The 21,680-nt window shown below is 41.1% G+C and overlaps 2 protein-coding genes across 3 annotated transcripts; one reads left to right on the top strand and one right to left on the bottom strand.

The window, feature by feature from the left end:
* Positions 1 to 330: 330 nt before the first annotated feature.
* On the top strand, positions 331 to 16,521 carry grm6b (glutamate receptor, metabotropic 6b). The gene is made up of 11 exons (XM_044222001.1): positions 331 to 858; positions 2,160 to 2,749; positions 6,603 to 6,819; positions 7,960 to 8,095; positions 8,275 to 8,429; positions 8,715 to 8,855; positions 8,941 to 9,141; positions 9,938 to 10,077; positions 11,450 to 12,073; positions 12,152 to 12,463; positions 14,777 to 16,521. Exons 2-11 carry the CDS (start codon positions 2,213 to 2,215, stop codon positions 15,014 to 15,016), a joined length of 2,703 nt encoding a protein of 900 aa, XP_044077936.1. The 5' UTR covers positions 331 to 858; positions 2,160 to 2,212; the 3' UTR covers positions 15,017 to 16,521.
* On the bottom strand, positions 15,744 to 21,537 carry LOC122888098 (TRAF-interacting protein). 2 transcript variants are annotated; one of them, XM_044222090.1, is made up of 16 exons: positions 21,425 to 21,537; positions 20,939 to 21,063; positions 20,793 to 20,850; positions 20,597 to 20,680; positions 20,347 to 20,386; positions 20,130 to 20,257; positions 19,929 to 20,023; positions 19,111 to 19,224; positions 18,917 to 19,004; positions 18,725 to 18,814; positions 18,551 to 18,639; positions 18,288 to 18,443; positions 18,036 to 18,081; positions 17,851 to 17,955; positions 17,702 to 17,752; positions 15,744 to 17,150 (listed from the first exon to the last, which is right to left on the bottom strand). In XM_044222090.1, exons 2-16 carry the CDS (start codon positions 21,034 to 21,036, stop codon positions 17,043 to 17,045), a joined length of 1,350 nt encoding a protein of 449 aa, XP_044078025.1. In that variant the 5' UTR covers positions 21,037 to 21,063; positions 21,425 to 21,537; the 3' UTR covers positions 15,744 to 17,042. The 2 variants fall into 2 exon arrangements, with proteins under 2 accessions (XP_044078025.1, XP_044078016.1); XM_044222081.1 differs by having other exon boundaries at positions 21,298 to 21,479.
* Between the last annotated feature and the right edge of the window lie 143 nt (positions 21,538 to 21,680).

The following is a 21,680-nucleotide window of genomic DNA, read 5'->3' on the forward strand; positions in this document are numbered from 1 at the left end:
TGATCCAGGGGGCTGCTTTTCCTTGAGCATCGACTCAAATCAATAATAAATCGAATCCAGCTGCATTCTGTGGTGCAGAAACCTATTTTGTGCTCTGATATTCTCCTCTAATGTGCCAGTGTTGACAGGTGTGTGAAGACAGTGTGTGTGTGTGTGTGTGCATGTGTGTGGCATGTTAGTGTGTGAGAGAGTATGAATCAAATCGCTGCTCATTTAATCTCTCAAAGTGACAGAGTTCCATCATGGTGGGGGTGGGGGGGTGGGGTTCTGCATTTGGTTCAGCTGTATGAAAAAAAGAAAAAAGAAATGGGCTAGTCCACCTAGTGCTTTCTTCACAGACGCCTGCATGATAATCCCAATCTGCGGCCATTAGTGTGCTGAGAGAACGAGCGAGGAGAGGGTTCAACAGAGAGGGGGGGGGGAGTGCCTGGACAGAGCTGCACGCAGAGGAAAAAGAACGAGAGAGAGAGAGAGAGAGAGAGAGAGAGAGAGAAAGAGAGAGCTTTTAAAGGATTTGGCAGTGATTTGTAGAATCCCACTGCTGTAAGGTTGCGCTTTTCCTCCACTTTTCCCTGATTCTGCCATGATACTATATCCTGAAGCCTCAAAAGTCAGTGTTTTCATTTTGTCTTTATAAATCACAACTACTTCTTTTTTAGACCATTGTTTGCAGTGTGTTCTGGTTATTTTTGAGAGTGCACGGCAGCTGTCTGAGATGATAGAGGATTTACTCTTGGTGAGGAAAGGAGAGCCTTGCCTCTAGATAAATATAATCACATTTCGGACCATGGATGGAGGCCTGTTTGGAAGAGCTCATGTGATGGATAAAATGAAGACTGGTCAATGAAGAATGGGCAGGTAAGAAGTGCCTTTACATGAAGAAATGTCTCTACTTGCCTGTAATGGTATTTTCAAAAGAGAGAAAGAGAAAATTGTCTGCAACAGTTGTGTGATTTAAGCAGCTTAGATTTCTGCACATTCTCATTATGCTTTTATTGATTTTGAGAATCTTTTCAGCTAAGTTCTATGAATCCAACTTCACAAGCGCAGTACGTAAAAATAGAAAGACTTGGCAGCATAAATACGAATATGAATATGGGTATGTATTGCAATTTGAAAGAGTAAACCTAAGCATGCAAACGTATTATTTAGTTTTAATTCATATTAGACATTTGGATTTTAACTAAATTAAGTTAGCCCATAATAAATATTTTTTACTGTCCAAATTCTGCCTGGAAACATAAAATATATTTACACTTTTAATAATGTAATTTTTACTGTGTGATCTTTTAGCTCAATTGTTTGCTGTGGATTTTGTCAATAATCCTCATGCAGATATAATTAACCTGCTCCAACTTTTGGAGCATGAAATGCTGTGAAGCTTCAGCTGATGGTTTCGGTTTTGCAAAATTTATGGTGTTTTCCATCATCGACTCTCAGCTCTCCGTGATAAAAGCTTTCAATATTCACTCTGTGTCATCCTGCATGCTGTCTGAAATCTGCTCCTCAGCTACAGCGTTATATGGTGTATACATATACAGCTATTTAGTTTTTTCATATATTTTCTCAGTTTGGATCTAATGCACCAAAACAGATTGCAGCTTCATGTCAGAATATGTCAGAAAATGTGTCTACCTCATACTGATGTTACCTGATAAGGGTATCATTTTACCTCCTCAACAACACAGATCCATTGGCAGGTCTACAATTATAATGCCATGTTGTGCATACAGGCACACAAGATCCCAAGTCTCTCCGGATACCAAACCTGTCATGCAAAATTATAAGGAAATGTGAATAAAATGATCCAAAACGCATCTAGAATTTTCCTTTTTATGTTGTAACCATTTAAAATCGCGTGTTGTATTTGAATATTTTACAGTGACATAGCTTCACTGATGTGACAAACCAAACAAAAACACAGAATATAAAGTGATGCGGTTCCACATTGTGGGGAAAAAAATAACTGATTTATCCAGCTGTAAAACTGAAGGGTAAACTTAAGAGGAATATTGGAGACACAAAAATCCAAGTAGGTATACGACAGTTTGTAGCCTTCTTTTTCTCGGAAAGAAGACTGAGACTATGGAAATTATACATACAGTAATTATGATGAGATGACAGTCAGACCTTAAAGCCCCCTCTCTGACTGCCCTCAGGTGTCAAAGGTAGAGGGAGTGGCCAGGTGCTGTCAGTACCTCTGGTCATCACCATGACATCAGAGGCTCGCTCGTCCCATCAGTGCTGCTGGCTCCGTTCACCATCCAGATACCAAACATGGCTTCAGCTGATGTGGGTGCTGCTGGTGGGTATCAGCCCGGGCTCGTGGGCCCAGCAGGGCACCCAGCCCCAGTCCATCAAAATCGAGGGCGACATCACCTTGGGCGGGCTGTTCCCTGTACACTCTCGGGGACCCGCCGGGGTGCCCTGCGGGGAGGTCAAGAGAGAGAAGGGGATCCATCGTTTGGAGGCCATGCTGTACGCCTTGGACCAGATCAACAGCGACCCGGACCTGCTGCCTAACATCACTCTGGGGGCCCGGATCCTGGACACCTGCTCCAGAGACACCTACGCCCTGGAGCAGTCGCTCACCTTTGTCCAGGCCCTCATCCAGAAGGACACCTCAGATGTGCGCTGCTCAAATGGAGAGCCTCCCATCATCCCCAAACCAGAGAGGGTGGTCGGGGTGATCGGGGCGTCTGGCAGCTCGGTGTCCATCATGGTGGCCAATGTGCTCAGACTGTTTTCGGTGAGTTTTCTTTCACTACCTCTCTTCATTAAACACTGAAAGGTCAAACTATTTAGGACAGTTCCTCTTTTCAGTAAGTAAGCTGACGAGGTGGATAAAGGTGAAAGCCATTATCCCTTAATGATTTATCTTTTTTAATCTATTCACAAAGGAGAAAGTCGAGGAATATGAGTTAAAGCAGCTGTTCCCATCGTGGGGGTTGGGATCCCCCACTCTGCCCCAAGATAAATCTGAGGGGTCCCAAGATGATTAAAGGGATAGGAAATATTGAAAAAGTTATACCAAATTATGTTTTGTTTTAAAAAATGATCTTTTCTCTCATTTTTGTTTTTTTCTTTGAATTACATGGATACTTGGGGCGTCCTGGTGGTTGAGTAGGTAAGACGTGTGCCACACAACTGCGACATTACCAGTTTGATTACGGCCAGGAACCAGGAATGTCATCCCCTCCTCTCTCTCCCTGTGTTTCCTGTCTTCTCCATTCTCAAAAAATAAAGGCAGAAATGCCATAATTCTTAAAATATACATATATTCTGGATTCTTTCACCTCTTCGGGCCTCAAATTTCTTTCAAATTAAATAAGTGATTAGGGGTCACAAGTAGCATTGCTTCATTTTAAGGGGTCACAAGCCAAAAAAGTTAGTTAGTCATTGACTTTCAAACTGAGAGTCAGCTGAGACTGTGCCAAAAAAGTGTACAACTATCAGGAATACATCCCTAATATTTTGCATGTTTAGTTTTAAACATCTTTTAGTGGTATCAGTGACCAGCTGTGCTCAGAAAGAGGACTTCCCATGTGTCTGAACACACACAAACACACACAGTTTTGCTTTTGATGTAGACTTATTGCTCAAACTAGCTGAATTTTTATCTTTTGTTTTACTGAACCTATTTGTTCATGTTTGTACTATTAAATTAGCTCACCGCTGATCTAGTTAAGATGTACAGGTGCACACGAAGTCCACTCTTAGATGATGAATGGGGCCATCATTAAATGTTCACTGTTATTGTCTTTATTCTACAGCATGAACATGGTTGAGTTTAGCTGCAATTCAGTTATGGATTTTACAAACCTAATTAAAAATACTCCTCACATTTAATAACATCATCTCATTGGATACTTGGATTGATAATATTGCACATATCACCTTATTGCTGCTGTATAGACACATAATCAACACATATTTAACCTGATGTGATTTTGACACAAGTCATTTGAAACAATTAATAATTTGAACGAGTTTCTGTATTGATGGTAGGTACTTCACAGGATTGTGAATCCACTGTCATGGGTGACTTCCGCAGGCTAATCCGTGTTATGTGTTCATTGTAGTTTTTTTTTGTTTTTTTTTAACGGATGATTTACCTTTGATAATTGATTACACTGCTTACAGCGGTGATGGGGCATTGAATCTGTGTAAATCTCACATTATGCCATAGTCTGATCGCCTTACTGACATAGTCTGCCAGAAAGCTAGAAATGTCTAAAAATCAACACTAGCCTGGGTCAAATTGGCCAAATTAGTTTTACATAAATAATGAAATCAGACATTTCTACCTGCACTGGATGCTACTTGTTGCAGCATTCTTTATAGTGAGGATGTTGAGTGAAGGACAGCTTGCATACAGGGCAGATGTTAACTACATTATAGATCCCAACCTTCACTAAGCCCCTCTCAGCAGCTCAGGACCCTGGGCTGAAAATAGAGCATCAGGGCAGCGGGATGACATTGGTTCTGGGATAACAGCAACTTGTAGCCTGGACGGTGTGGAACAGATTTAGCTAAATGGTGTGTTTCCTCCTACTGTCCGCATGTGCTGCTCTCCGGACTGCAGATGCTTCTAGACTGATGTTCACTATGCATTAAACATCTGCTCTTAGCCAGAGCAGGAGATGTTTCAGCATCTACCACACACACTGTTATCATATTTTTTTGACATAAGTGAAAACTGAAGGTGTATGTCATTTTATATAATCAGTAGTATATCTCTATTGCAGTTTATGAAGTATATATCACATCAGTTTTATATTTTACTCAACAGTTCAGCTTGTTAAATAACAGCATATACAGCAGAGCCAACAGTGGATTCAAGTACCATTTAGGGCCGAAATGTTTATCTGATTAATCGATTAGCCGATCAACAGATTATTAACTGATTATTATTCGAGCACTTTAAATTTGAGGATTTGCTGCTTTTGTCTCTTGTACATCAATATCCTATCGCAATATCAATATCTTTTTGAGTTTTGAACCACTGTTCAGGCAAATAGCCATTTTTAAAAAAACTAATTTTGACATTTTATACACAAAAAAAAAATTGTCAAAAGAGAATCTAGATATCAACATAATAAAATAATTATTAGTTGTAGGTCTATTTATAATAAAACAATGTATTTAGAATCATCAGTGCACTGTCCATAATCTGAATCATAGCAAATGCAGACTATGCAGTTAAAAAAAAGCAAAATATTTAAGCTGTCTATTTAATTTCCCTGAACCGTTCAGGGCACATTTTATACTTTGAATGAACATTTGATCATTCTCTAATGCATGCTCTACATGCATCATAAAAATCCATGCTTGTCATAAAATATTTATCTTGTACCTGCACACACTTCTGTTTAGCATTTAGTGTTAAAGTTAAATCAGACCATCAGGTCGGGGCTAAACCACAATCATATTTCCTTGGCTTGGATCCTGGAATATCTTGGCCAATTTCAATCATTTACTGATAGTGAGAAGATTTCAGCAGTGCTGGATTGTAAGTGGATACTTGGGTTACTGATACGCCTCATTGATTTTAGAAAGTGAATTGGTGCAGATGCTTCTATGGGATTAATTTGGAGAGGATTATTTGTCTTGTTCATTACAAATTTATATGCAAACAATTGAATCACCTCGCTGACACCGACACAGACCCCTCGGGACACTGATGTCCTGATGTCATATGTCACTCAACGGACTTGTCAAAACACAGTGATGGAAGAACTTTTTATTTGGAGAAAGTTCACCCCTGGTTGAGGATGTGGTCTGTAACATGGAGGCTGACCGGTAAATTTGATCTTGACGGGGCTAACACAGAGCAACAAATTGAAGCTGCTTGTGGCCATCAGAATTAAATATATTGTATGGCTTACAGCTGAGAAATGCTAGCCTTTTTCTAGTCTCTTGATCTCTGTCTCTCCCTCTGTGCTTATCGTAATTTGACTAAAACCCCTATAATCCTTCCAGATAATCTGTGAAATGGTTCTCTCGCTCCTCTCTCCTTCTCCCTTCGCTACCCCTTGTGTCTACCTTTATTTCCTCTTCCCCTCCAGAGGGCCCAACGTTAAGCCATGCTGGGGTACTGGCATTAGCAGGGTCAGGGTTGAGACTGTCGACCTTAACTGTGTCATTAAAGAAGTAGAACACCGGTAAATTAATCTTCTCATCCATTTTTCCCCCAAACAAATGCTTTTACAGCTGTGGTTCCTACCATCTGTATTTCACTGTGACGTTGGCTATATCCTTAGCACAGACCAGCTCTGGGCAGATCACACTGTGAAGTTGCCTCAGTTCTGAGAATTACTGAGAACACAGTCTGTTCAAGAGATGAACACTCTCTATGATAGTCCAATTTTGGGATTTTAGTGCACTCTGACTTGTCAGTAATAATGTGGAAGGCCTCCATTTAAACCCTGTTAAGGTTTTGTCTGTGAGTAAGTGGTACATCATCCTCTGACGTGGTTCACTGCCTCTTCTAGTCATTCTTTTTATCTTTGGTATCACATATTGGCCTAATAATCAGCGTTGCTCATGTTTTCTACTTGACCCGACCCTTTCGTCACCACTGACCCATCCTTGTGTCTCAGATCCCCCAGATCAGCTATGCCTCCACTGCCCCGGAGCTGAGCGACAACAGCCGCTATGAGTTCTTCTCCCGTGTGGTGCCTCCTGACTCCTACCAGGCCCAGGCCATGGTGGACATAGTCAAAGCCATGGGCTGGAACTACGTCTCCACGCTGGCCTCTGAGGGCAACTATGGAGAGAGTGGCGTCGATGCCTTCCTCCAGATATCCAGAGAAGCAGGTTGTGTATCTGGCTGTATGAATGTGAATTCACTGCTGTGACAATAAGGGATTACTCATTTATGAAGCCGTGTTGTTCTCACTCATTAAAAGACTAAAATAGGAAACAAAAATCCTTTAATACATAAGAACAAGAACTAACAGGGCGAACAGAAGTCACCGCCTCATATGGGTTTAAATGCTTAAATGATGTTACTAGAGTTCAGATTTCATATTATTAACTGACAATGTTAGACAGTTTACTGCAATACCAGCATGTTGTTTTTAGCCAAGCTAGTGGCGCAGTTGGTCCACCATATTGGTTTGGACTGAAATATCTAAACAATGTAAGCTCCACCTCAGCCAGCAAATAATTTGTGTTTAGTGCTAATTATTACTAAATGTTAGCATGCTAACACGCTAAACTAAGATGGTGAACATGGTAAACATTATACCTCAGCATGTCATTGTTAGCATGTTAGCATGGTAACATTAGCACAGTAACGTTAGCACAAGTCTCAAAGCTGCCAGCGTGGCTGTAGACTCTTAGTCTTGTAGGCTATTATTAATTGTTATTACTCAATGTAATAATTTATTAGAACTGGTTCATAGAATTATTTAGTCATTTAGAGATATTTCCTAGTTTCAATACTGGCTTAGGTCTAATGCTCTTCATCTAGACACTAACAAGACCAAGACTCTACAGCCATGCTAGTGGCTCTGTGAGGCTGTACTTGAGCTAAATGCTAACGTCAGTAGGCTAACATACCTCACAGTGACAATGCTGATGCTAAGCAGGTATAATGTTAACCATGTTTACCATCTTAGTTTAACGTGTTAGCATGCTGTTAGCATGTTATTAGTTTTAAAGGTATTTGGTCATAAACCAAGGAATTGGACAAATTCAAATTTTGACCTCATGCTGGTGCCAGATGAAAATTCAGAGGATCACCATTCATCCTAAAGGGGAACATGAATATCTAATTTTATTTAATATCACTATTTGCTATATCATCCTTTTTGTAATCTATAATATACTTTTTAAGGTTTCAGTTATGACATTGATTATTAGAAGTATGATACATAATTATTTTACTGTGCAGTGAGGGGAGAAACAGGGATATACAGCAATGCCAACACATTTCCAATAACTCTGGCACAGGGGGGCTGTGTATTGCACAGTCCATAAAGATTCCCAGAGAGCCCAGACCAGGGGAGTTTGAGAAGATCATCAAGAGACTTATGGAGACCTCTAATGCTCGTGGGGTCATCATCTTTGCCAACGAGGACGACATCAAGTGAGTCAAGCTCTGCTGCACATCATATTAGAGAAAGGAAATCAGCCAGATGATAAAATGTGCACAAGAATACCGTTTTATATTGAATTTTCAAGTCTCCTGTTTGATAATCACACTTGGCCACTAGCAGAGGAGTAAATTAGAAAGTGTGTGATGAAGTATAATCTGTCCTCTTTCAGACGGGTGTTGCAGGCTGCCAAAAAGGCCAACCTGACAGGCCACTTCCTGTTTGTTGGGTCTGACAGTTGGGGGGCCAAAAACTCCCCCATTCAAGACCAGGAGGATGTGGCTGAGGGCGCTGTCACCATCCTGCCCAAAAGAGCCTCTATTGATGGTAGTGCAAATGTATTCAATCAAAATAACTCTAACCAACTGGGTGCAATAGGAATATCTACAATAGCCTATGACATATGCTGTTGATCGATCTAATAACAATGCAACAAATAAAGGAAATTAATGTTTGATAAGTCTGCTAATATTTAATTGTGCAAAAATTCAATGGCGATTGGCTGATTTTAGCGCAATATGATACTGATATCAGTCTGAGTCCGGTGGTCTCAAAGCATGCGTGATATTTTCATGAAACATGAAATTAAGTCTGGTTTGTGAAATGATTCAGGGTTCGACCAGTACTTCACTTCAAGATCTCTAGAAAACAACAGAAGAAACATCTGGTTTGCAGAATTCTGGGAGGACGACTTTAAGTGCAAACTAACCCGCCCTGGCATAAAGTATGAACTTGGTAGAAGAAAATGTACAGGTAAGCAGGCTATAGTTTAATGTACAGGGAAGTCCTTGTTTAAATATATCGTGGTTCTGTGTTTGTAAGCAGTTTTGTCTGTCAGGTGAGGAAAGAATCAGTCGAGACTCTCAGTACGAACAGGAGGGCAAGGTGCAGTTTGTGATTGATGCTGTGTACGCCATGGCCCACGCCTTACACAGCATGCACCTGGACCTGTGTCCTGGCTCCATGGGTGTCTGCGAGAGGATGGACCCTGTGGAAGGACGGATGCTCCTCCAATACATTCACTCTGTCAACTTCAATGGTGAGCTTTTGACTTTCAATATGTGTTTTTTCTCCTTTCTCATGCAATGTGTGATGATTTAGATTTTAAAAAACTTTCTTTTTTTTTTAAAAAATCAAACTGGACAAGAAACCCTAAGTGATAGGAGATTTGTGCTGGCAAAACCGTTGCTTTTCCACTGCTGCTCTCCATCACTGCAGAAAGTTTGAAAAGAAGAAAATTTAACAAATAAAACAGTAAAAGGGAGGTCAGCTTGAAGACGGAAGCCTTGAGATGTTTCTGCTAATGTACCTAGCTACAGAATACAGCACATTTCTTTAAAGCATGTCCCCCCCTAGGGCTGCCTCCTTGCTCTTCCCTATACACAACGCTCCCGCTTTTCATGCTCGTCTTTTATAAAAAAGTCACAGTTTGGAAAAAGAAAAAAAAAAGTGTTCTTTGAAAGCATCCTATTTACTGCTCTCCTCTTGCTGGATGACCTTGGCTGGTATGGAAGATTTTCTGACTGAGCGCCTGCAGGGACCTGAGAAGAACATTCAATCACGTTAGGGCAACAGAGCAGAGTGTGCTGAAAGACAGTATGCGTGGAGGAGAGCCTTCACTAAAGAGCATCCTGCACTCAGCTTTCACATAATCGCACAAGACTGAAGAAAGCAAACGCAAGCTGTATTCAACAGCGTGTGGGTGTTTTCCCCGCCACTAAATTTAGGGGTGCATGTCTCCAGCTTAGAGAGCTTGAAATCCTCATCCCCTGTGACTCACTTCTTTTCTTTTTTGATAGTGCACAGGCCATAAAAACTCTGTCTCCATCAAACAGGCAGCGCAGGAACTGGAGTGATGTTCAATGAGAATGGAGACGCTCCTGGACGTTATGACATCTTCCAGTACCAACTGTCTAATGTCAGCAACCCTGGCTACAAGGTTATCGGCCAGTGGACAAACCACCTCCGACTCAATGTAAATATTTGTTTTTGGTCCATTTGAGGTACAACTTCTGCTAATAGTTCGACATTTTGAGAAGATTGATACCACTCTCATGTCTGTAGGATAACTATGTAGCTAGAGCCAGCAGCCAGTTAGCTTAGCTTAGCATAAAGACTGGAAACTGGATAAAACAGCTAGCCTGGCTCTGTCCAAAGGTAACAAATTCTGCCTACCAGCACCTCTCATTAATTAATCATTGTGTCTTGTTTGTTTAATCCGTGTTAAAACACCATTTCCTGGCCAGGTGCAAGAACCTCCTGGAATTAGCAAGAGCCAGGCTAGCGGTTTCCTTGTTTCCAGTCTTTATGCTAAGCTAAGCTAACTAGCTGCATGTTCCTTTGTCTCTTAGATTGTCGTTCCTCTATAGCTGGGCAGACACTGCATTTTTTTATCAGTCTTTTACGTTGTGTTACCTCACATTGCACTTTCTGCACTCCCAGAACCTGCGATTTTTGTGTATGGATCAATTGACTGGCCATGACGTGTCGCTCACACTAAATGTAAACATGGAATCCCCGGTTGGTTTTATCCAAGTTTATTCAAAAAAGATGACGGCATGCTCAACAAATTTTATTTTATATAAAAACATTTTGGGGGCTTTGTTTTGCCCTCATTTGATAGGAACAGCTGAAGAGAGACAGGGCATGTGGGAGGGGGGGACGACGACTCCCCTCTGGGCTGCGGATCGGACCGAAACCTGGGCCGCAGCGGCAAGGATTCAGCCTTGCAGACGGGGTGTGCGCTCCACCAGGCGAGCCACCGGGGCGCCCAGTCCTCAACAAATTTGACAAAACTTGCGCAGTGTTTCTTTGTGCAATTCTACAATGAACGGAAAGTAATAAAAATAAAATAAAAATATGGAGCCGCAGATGGCTGGAAGAAGCAGACTTTGGTCTGTCTGTTCTGCAGTGAAGTTCAGTTTTATATCACAACATGTAAAATACTACTCCAGTAATATCAAAACAAGCTCACTGCAATTTATAACGGATCTTTTGTCAGCAGCCATGAGAGAAATCGGATCGTGGAACTGTTCAAACTGCAAGAGAGCCGACCAAAATTTCGGACACTCTAGAAATCCAACCGTCGTCCCAGAGCTGTTCAGGCAATTAATCAGGCATCCTGACCCCCCTCAAACTGCACGTGAAATGATAACTAATCTGGCAGAAATTCAGCCCAATTGGAAATTGAGCCGGGGCGACCAATTTGTGGCTGAAATCGGGCTCAATCCGAACAGTGTCAGCCCAGCAGCAGTTTTTAGCCTTTTACAAAGACTTAGCCAGTGCATACTTTACTTCAAGTATGATACAACTGAAGTTGTGTTTGTATGTTTGTACATCCACCCCAGTCGGAGGAGATGCAATGGTCAGGTGGAGACCGCAAGATCCCCGAATCGGTGTGCAGTTTCCCGTGCGAGCCCGGAGAGAGGAAAAAGATGGTGAAGGGCGTTCCCTGCTGCTGGCACTGTGAGCTCTGCGATGGCTACCAGTACCTGCTGGATGAGTTCTCCTGCGACATGTGCCCCTTCGACATGAGGCCCTTAAAGAACCGCACAGGCTGCCGGCCCACGCCCATCATCAAGCTGGAGTGGAGCTCTCCCTGGGCCATCATCCCCGTCTTCCTGGCCATCCTGGGCATCCTGGCCACCACAGGAGTCATCGCCACCTTTATCCGCTTCAATGACACGCCCATCGTTCGGGCCTCCGGCAGAGAGCTCAGCTACGTGTTGCTGACGGGCATCTTCCTCATCTACTTCATCACCTTCCTCATGATAGCCGAGCCCAGCGTGGCCGTGTGCGCCTTCCGCAGGCTGCTGCTGGGGCTCGGCATGTGCATCAGCTACTCTGCCATGCTCACCAAGACCAACCGGATCTACCGCATCTTTGAACAGGGCAAGAAGTCAGTCACGCCCCCGAAATTCATCAGCCCCACCTCTCAGCTGATTATCACCTTTATACTCATCTCAGTGCAGGTATGCATGTGGCTGCTTCGTTCACACACATAACCTATATCCTTTGTAGTACTTTAACTAATGCTCCTTTCTCTGCAGATACTTGGGGTGTTCATCTGGTTTGGCGTGATGCCCCCCCACACCATCATCGACTACGAGGAGCAGAAGCCCCCAAACCCAGAGTTCGCCCGCGGAGTCCTGAAGTGCGACATGTCCGACCTGTCCCTCATCTTGTGTCTGAGCTACAGTATCGTACTGATGATCACCTGCACTGTGTACGCTATCAAGAGCAGAGGAGTTCCTGAGACCTTCAATGAGGCCAAACCCATCGGCTTCACCATGTACACGACCTGCATCATCTGGTTGGCCTTTGTACCCATCTTCTTTGGCACAGCGCAGTCTACGGAGAAGGTGGGAAATGTAACATTTTATATGCATTACTGGCCACTTTTCCTGGGATTGGAGGTAGGCTACTTGTACTTTACTTGAGTACTTTAATTTTATGCTGCTTGATACTTCTACTTCACTACATTTCAGAGGGAAATGATCAAGATTTTGCATACAAAAGATGATCTTCTAAAATATGATGTATTTACAGACCGAACTACCCAACAGTATATAAGCTAGTTAAAATTAGCTCCACCTCAGCCAGCAAACCATTAAAATGCTGCTTACACATTACTGCATCAGTAACTAGATATAACTATGATACGCAAATCTGCAAGCGCAACCATATATGTGTCTAGATATATTTCCAAAACTATTAGAATTACAGTATGTCAAAATATGGTTGAAGCTGAAGCCTCATCACCTCAGCGGTGCATTTTCGTGCAGGTCGGAAAATCCGGAATTCCGGATTAATCCGGAAAAATCACATCCCTGATTGCTTATTTCTCACATACTTGCTGCATTTGTTTCTACAGTCATGTTTGAGGTGGCTGTTATGTTTTGTTGTATGTTTAGTCGCGGCACACCATTTCATAATTATCCAATAATATAATATAACACACTTACTGTGCTACTTATTTTCGATACTTTAAGTATATTTTGCCGCTAACATTTTTGTACATCTATACTTCAGTAAAATCATGAATGCAGGACTTTTACTTGTAATGGTATTTTTATAGTGTGATATTGCTTAAAAGATGGCAGAAATTAATTCTGATTGATGATTCTCATTCAGTCTGCCTCTATTCATTTTCCATTCTATTCTATTTCAGTTTAAGTTTTTTGTTCATCCCTGCAATAACATATTCTGCAATTACTAATGAAATAATTATATGCTTTATAGTATAATCTATTAATTGATAGGTTAATAGATTCTTTTGTAAAGTTTAGTCCCTCATTTTGTTGTACAGTTAAATATCAAATTAATATCAGTACGTTAATTTCAGTATTTTGCGAGGCTCTTTACTGTAGATGCTATATATTAACAGGAGTATTTTAAATAATCAGGTGAATCAAAATTATACAATACATAATTCCACGCACTTATAGTAAGAGAGTAAATGAACCCTTCAGATGTTCAAAGTGAAATCTGAGTTTGTTGCTTGTCATATCATATTTGCTTCCTGCTGTACTAACAGGACATCCTGCCTCCACTGTACTGAGAGTTTAATTTAGCTTGTGGGCTATTTCTGCCGTCACAAAGTACGAGACTGTTGGGGGAATATTTGAAAAACAGAGATACGCTTTGACTAATAGAGAGCCCGTATTATGAATCAGTCAGGCTGAAACAATTAAAGCCTGAGGTGCTTTCAAAGTCTTTTCACCTCCTCCGAATGGAAATGAAGTGAATTAAGAAAAGGGAGAGAAGGAAAGAAAGGAGGTCAGATGAGCTGAGGGACGGTAGGGGCCCCAATTCAGCCATCCCATTCAATTAATCATCATTTAGAAAAAGAGCTAAATATAGACACTAACTTTTATTTGGCTCATGGAAATAGTGGCAGTTATCCTCCCATCATGTGTAAGAACACGTGAAGGAGGAGGTGATTTACCTGCTTGATGTCTGTATTTACATATGGAAGAATCATTCACTGTTCCTGAGCCAGTTTCTCTGCTCGCCTCAGGCCAAGCACATGAATACAATCCACTTTGTGCTCATAAATCACCACAGCTCCTTTTAGAATTGGAGAGGTCACTGAGAGGAACCGATAAAAAGCATGACAGAGATGATAAAAGAAACTATACTGTAAGGACATCAGCCTGTGAGATACCAGGATGTGCTGCTGCTGAGGATAGTGTACAGTTTATAACTTATTTATGGCACAAATATATCTTATTTATGGCATATATGGCTTGGTTTATTTATGGCCTGTGCAGTTTGCTTGAATAATGAGTTCATAATTTATTGGAGGCAGATCTCAGGAGAAGTCACTTCTCATTATTATACATTGGATTTGCAATAAGAGGAAGAACAGGGGGGACTAGACGTGGTCAAAGCCCATAAATAGAGCCACCTTTCCTGACTACATATACCATGTCATAAGTCATTCAAAAACACTGCCTCCTGTGCTTTGACATGAAAATTGTAAACACTGCATTGTGACAACCTATGAGATGACATATAATGTATTCTTGAACCTGTGCAATATGATATAATCAACTATTAATTGCACTCTGATGGATGCTCAAAGAATTCTAAGAAATGAACAGAACTGAATCGATAATTAGTTCAGTAGGTGTGTGTATAGGGATCTTTCTGACCTGCCGTGCCTGTTGCAGATGTTCATCCAGACCACCACCTTGACAGTGTCCATGAGCCTGAGCGCCACCGTGTCCCTGGGCATGCTCTATATCCCCAAGGTCTACGTCATCATCTTCCACCCGGAGCAGAACGTCCAGAAGAGAAAGCGCAGCTTCAAAGCCGTGGTGCAAGCAGCCACCGTGTCCACGCACCTGTCCCAGAAGTCCAACGACAAACAGAACGGAGAGTCCAAGATCGAGCCGGACAGATCACAGTGAAACAAAGGAAACTGGGTCCATGTTTTCATCACCCAACGTCACAAGCCCACACTGTGATGGCTAATGATCAGTTAAAAATCAGCATTTCCTTTAGTTTTGGCTGGATTGTTTTTTTCTCCCCTTTTACTATGGATTGAAACACCAGCAAAGACGTTCCTGGATGTTTTTTCTTTATCTTACTTATTTAGAAAACTCTGGAATGAAGCACAAAAGGAAACAGAAATGCTCACCCTTAAAATGGACAACTTTTTAGTACACTTAAACAAGAACTGGAATAATGTTGAGCCGTCCTGAATGGACTGCAACATGGGAGATTTCTTTTTTTTTTGTAACAACATCCACCATATACACCTCAACTTGACAAGGAGATATTGTTAGTTTTAACTTTCCCTGGGAAATGCTGTTTAGGAAAAAAAATAAAAAAGTTAAGCATAGATGGCTACCTTTGCCCTACAGGAAGATGTACATGTATGCGGAATCCCGTGGGATCAATGAAGCGTTATTGTTTACTGGCTCCAAAAGCACTGCATGGATTGTGTTTTATGTGTACATGAATGTTTTGAAATATTGTTTGTATGGGGTGTTGTGACTTTTTCTTCTTGATTGCTCTGGAAGGAACTAGCTTTTAAAATGCACCACCATGTCCTGTTACTATTTCTGATGCAGTCCCCTGGGAAGGTATTATGAATCACTTTACTATAATCACTCACAGCCGAATCATTCAATGTCCAATCACTAATGCTACAAAGCATTTTATTTAAATTAGTATTATGTATACAATTATCATGGTACAAGCTGGTTTCCATTGTGGAAACTGTAAATTCATCAGTGCAAACAGGATACAAGTAATTGTGAACGGGATACTTATGTTCTACCTGGTACTTTTACTTCTCCACAGTGGAAAACAATGTGGCATTTCCCCATATTGTTTGCCAAAATATAAAGCAATCTCCTCTAAGGCCAGCCTGTAAAGCAACATGCCAAAATCATAGACAAGCTATTGTTCATGCATGGGAACCTTGTCAGAAAGTTTCACATCATCAGTTGTATTTGACTGATTTTGTGCCATGATAAAGGTCCTCTATCACTGCAAGTTCTCATTTCTGCAAACATTATTCATTTAACATGAGGTAACTCCTAAAATTAACAACAGTCCCTTACTTGCCAGTATATGATTTGCAGTGTACGTTTTGTTACTTGATCACAATGTACAACTCAGGTTTTACCGAAGGCGTTTTAAATAACATTTTTCCTTGAGGATTTCCGTCTGTACTGGTGCAGCCTTTTCAATACAAATGGATTCAGCAATCGCCACGTGCGGTGCATGTTTCCTCACAGTTCATTCAGGAGGGCTGTGAGATTCATGTCCTCATGTGAGAAAGCACTGTTTGTACTGCCCTCTGCAGGACAGCACACCTCAGTGAAATGTTTGCGAATAAAAGCACAGTCAAGAGGGAATTGTTTGTAGACCCCACACAACCTTAATAAAAAAAAAATCTTGTTTATTATTTGAGTTGGTTTACATCTGGCAAGACCATTAAAACTATAATACCTACAGTATATCCTCATGTAGGTGTTTAAGGAGAAGGATATTAAATCTGTGCGAAAAATAACTGATTATTTTTCGGAGTATAGAGAAAAGATGCAGCAGTGTATGATATACTACAGAGCACGGACATTCGAATGGTCCGCAAATAAGTTGGTTTGTCTCTCTCACACACACACACACACACACACACACATATAACAACAAGAGGAGGCTCCAAAGCAAAGGCAAGCCAACATACAAGTTCAAGCCAACACACAAAAAATAAGTACAGCAGGTTTTGCTGATGTCACCAAAAGTTCCGCATCCGTTGTCAAGACGAGGTCAGTTAATGTTTTTAAATAAAGTTCAATCAGAAAGTCCTGTTTGGTGCTGAGTGGCAGAACCGCTGCCAGGGTGGTTCTGTGTGCCAGAGCAGCGCAAACATGCTACAGCATCCTGCCCTTTGACTCCACGTCCGGGGGAAGGAGAGGTCAACATTTACTCGAGGAAGCTGTCCAGAGTCAGGCAAGTTGCAATCTTGGGTGGAGGCCTGGATACCTTTTTCCTTTTAGCTTTCATCAGTGGGCGGATCTCTGATAAAGGAGACTGGAGTGAAGTGCTTGGTTAAGGAATGATACAGTTTATATTGATGTTGTTTCATTCTTTATCATTTTCAGATATGAATATTTGGTAATGAATTTTCACTATTAATTATGACTATTTTCTGACACTTCAAAATGTCCAAAACAAATATTATCCAAATGCTTTTTTTTTTTAAAGCTGCATTCTTTTTTTTTTTGCCAATTAGGACTAGCGAAACAAGGTTAAAACACAGCAAAAACATTTACATAATATCACTTTATACAATTGTTATGGCAAATGACCCTTAGTCATGTTTCTGGCCACCTGACAAATCTACTTAAAGTCCAATATTTAAAATCTGGTTTGATCTCTACAAACTCCTGAGAAAAATATCTGGCTCTTTAGCTGCTACATAAATTAGTGCAGCTTTAAATTCTGTTGAATATTGCAACATAAATGGGCAATTTATTTGGGCTAGTATTTCTTCCATCAATGATAACATTAATGTTCAAGTAATTCAAAATCAAGAAAAACCTGTTTGACACATACATTCCACATGACAGAAAAAAGGATACAGGTTGGATGAATTTAGTACGTCCTCCTAAACCATCATAACCACTTCTCACCTGAAACAAGAAACATTTTCTTTCATCAAACCACTAAAAGGACAAATGACATTAAAACATTAGACCTGAAGCGCAGGAGATGGTTGCGTTGTACATACAGTGCCAGGCTTCCTCTGAGGGTCCAACATGCTTCCGAAAGTCTTCTTTCTGAAGAGGAGGGAGTTCCTCAAAAAAGGATCCATGGATCCCTCCTCATCTCGAGCCTGAGGTAAGAAAGAAATATTGAGGGACAAGTACACCTAATTTGAAAATGGACGTTGTTGAGTGACATTTACAAACCTACCTTGCTTAGAGATGAACTTTTCTCATTGTGCTTGGACACAGACGGCCTGAAAAATAAAGCATTTTACATAACATTTACAGGCACTTCTACTTAATTCTTTAGCATACAAAAACGTAATTTAAAGAGAATATTTGAAAAAACAGATATTAAAACACTATATTATGAACACATGGCTCACACAGCAGCAGCTTCCGTAACCACTTTAAAGCAGATAAAAACACACACTCCCACAATGAGCCACATTAAACTTACGCCGGAGGGTCAAGCCGCATCTTCTTGGATGGGACCTGCGTCGGTCTCTTGGCCACATCATCTGGCGTAGTGATGTCATAAGTCATGTTGAGGTCAATGTCCTCGCTATCTGCGGGATGGTGGAGGCGAGGCTGCTTCAGCTCCATTGGGGCGGGGCTGAAAGATGGGCAGAGAAACCTCATCAGTAAATCACACACAGTGTGTTTCCATGAAAGACAAGTCGAAGCGTGTGGAGATTTCAGTCCAGTGGCTGGGTGACGCACCTTTCAAAGACAAGCCGACTGAGAGCTTCATTTGTCCGTGTCGGGGTGCTCAGAGTCCTCTGAAGAAACTCCACTTTCTTCTTCAGACTCTGTGGACAGACAGACATGCAGGAATCACGACCATGAATTTCTCTGATATTGAAGATAAAAGCACGATTGGTGGATTTGCCTTACAGAGATCTCTTTGTCAGCATTGGCCAGATCGTTCAGCAGAGACTTCATGTCCTCTTTTGTCTGATTCACCTCCATTGAGGCTTTTTGTAACTAAAATGACACACACACACACAAAAAAAAAACATTAAAAAAGAAATTCCACATTCAAGAATTGATTCCTTTGGGTGTGGTGACTTACTAACATAAAGTTACCTTGTTGTTTGAGGAGAGCACTTCTCTCTTCAGCTTCTCACACATGTCATTTGAAGACTTCAGGCCTCCTTTTAGATTATCATACTCCCTGAAAAAGGAAGGGAGGAGATAAATGCATAGTGAATGACGACACGGAAGTTGCATTCATTAGGACTGAAGCTCACTTAGTGATCAACAGCTCTCGGGCTCCTTACTTTTTGAGCGAGATGCAGTAGATGGAGAGCTGCTCCACTGCCGCCTGGCTGATACCCATATCTGTGATCATGGACTCCACCTCTGCTCTCTGGCCCTGCAACAACACGTCCAGGCTGGGGCCAAACCAGCAGTATTAGTGCACAGCATGAGTATGACTTTTCTTTTACAGTGAAAGAAGACACAGCACTATGCAGAGCTTGTGGATATTTTGATAAATCAATACTGGAATAAATATTAAGAATTCTGATTGTTATATTATTATTGTTGTGATGTAAGCTTAAAGGTCCAGTGTAACATTTAGGAGGAGCAATTGGCAGAAATGGAATATGATATTTATAGTAGGTGAGGTAAGTATGTTTTCATTAGTGTATAATTTAACATGAAAACGCGAATCGTTTTCATTACCTTAGAATAAGATGTTATTATCTACAAAGGGAGCAGGTCTCTTTCCACAAGAGGTCACCATGTGACTCCTCTCCTACACATTTGGAAGGAGAGGGTGAGCGGTATTCAAATGGTTGCAAACTGCAATTTCACCACTAGATGCCACTAAATCCTAAACACACTGGACCTTTAAATGGTCTCTTTACTGAACTTATCTGGCTGTTCTAGCTGAGGGAAATGAACAATGAATCCCCTGTTTTTCCTTACTCATATATCTAAATTACTAATAAGATTTTTTCTCCAGCTGCCCAATCACCCACTCCAAATTTAATTTATGAAAATGCATGCTCACATTTCAATCAATATTGTGATTAATAAAGTGTGGCCCTACTTAGAAGCCTAAATATGACAGTACTTATATGACTGCAGATACCTTTCAAAGGTTTTCATTCTGGTCCTGAGTCTACGGGCCTCCTCCTTGGCAGCCTGAGCTTCATTCTGTTGCGTCTCCAGATATGTCATCTGTTTCTTTGAGAAGTCAAATAAAAGTACACAAATATATGAAAAGGCATTACATATGAAATATGAGTCAGTAAAGAAAATGGGTTTAAACAACAGAGAACAGACAGCTTACTCTGAGGGCAGAACAGAGCATCTCCTTTTCCATAATCTCTTTCCGAACACTGTCCAGGTCTCTCCTCTGCTTGTCCACAGTGTCCTTCAAACTGGCCACCATCTTCTGTTGGTCCCGCCAGTCTCGCTCTACAAATCGATCAGACAGATGATAAACTAGCGCTGCCTACTTTTAACAATCAAGCATCACCGGATCACAACATCGTTAGGTTTCTTACCTTTAGAGTTTAAAAGCGCCTTCATTCTATCAAGCTCATTCTAAGGAAGGAAGACACACACACAATGAGAACAAACAATATGACACTCTAAATCAAATCCAGATGATGTAATGACAGCTATCTGTAGTATCTGTCTGAGTATAAGAGTTACAAATTTTAAGACTGACTCACCACTTTTCAAACTATTTCTCTGTAAAAACCTCAAAACCAACAGATATATTGTTTAGAATAGATGCTCTAAGTTTGGTACCTGCAAGCTTTCCGGGTCAGCTGAGCCCTCCTCCTCTCCACCAATATCAAAGAACAGCTTGCTGATAATGTGTCTGGTGCTGACCTACACACAAAGCACAACAGTATTTAAGTTGACGTTTTCCTTCTTTTTGGCAAGTTGGTTCAGCCTGGGCTAGTAGCACTTTGGTGATGTTTGGAAGCGTAAGTTACTGTACCTGTTTTCTACATTGTGGACAGGTTTTTGTGGGGGCTGTCTGAAACCACTGGAGAAGGCTGAGAAGGGAGGAGAAAGGCAACAATTAGAATCAGAAGTCTGAAATGATGAGTGTTGTTAAAGATTTGACTTTCTATATGAGATCACCATTCATAGTGGAAAGTATGTCCGCAGTGGATGGCAGCAACATCTCTGGAGTGATCGAAGAAATCGGAGCAAATTGTGCAATATGCTCGGATAGGCATCTTAACATTACTGTCACAAGGATCAACCTGTTATGAACAGTATAGGAAACCGTATTACTTGACGGACAAACAGTGTTATACTCTTCCTAACCGTGTTTGTCTTTGCAAGTTAAATGATATGGCTTGGCTAAAGCTGTAACATTAATGTTAGCAAACACGTTACTGGCCCTGCACTCGTAACGTTAACATTTAGCTAACTTACGCTAAAGCTAGTTAGCTTTGGTTAACGTTAGCTGTCCTATCAACAGTCGCCATACTTACAAAACGAAGACGTTAAATTACTGCGCAGTCATTCGTAATGAAATCAAGCATCCCTAATCTTGTGTGGAATATGACATTTCAACCGAATTGAACTGACTCTATCAGACAGAACCCGTAATAAGCTAACACAATGATTGCTCCATCGCTGCTCTGTTTCCCCGCTGTACGTTCAAACGTAAGTCCCGCCCATTGCGCTACTCGTGTACGTATCGTCAGTTTTACTGATATTTACTGTTTTTGTTTTTTTTTACACCAAGGAAGATTTTTCTTAATTAATTCATAGAGCATTTTCAGACCAAAGAGAACTGATGGCCCGTTGTTTCCCAGAGATTAACGTTAGTTAATCCTTTTAAAGTAATTCCTATTTGACATCTATTATTTTA

This window comes from Siniperca chuatsi, linkage group LG2 (assembly GCF_020085105.1).
Source record: "Siniperca chuatsi isolate FFG_IHB_CAS linkage group LG2, ASM2008510v1, whole genome shotgun sequence".
Classification (NCBI taxonomy): domain Eukaryota; kingdom Metazoa; phylum Chordata; class Actinopteri; order Centrarchiformes; family Sinipercidae; genus Siniperca; species Siniperca chuatsi.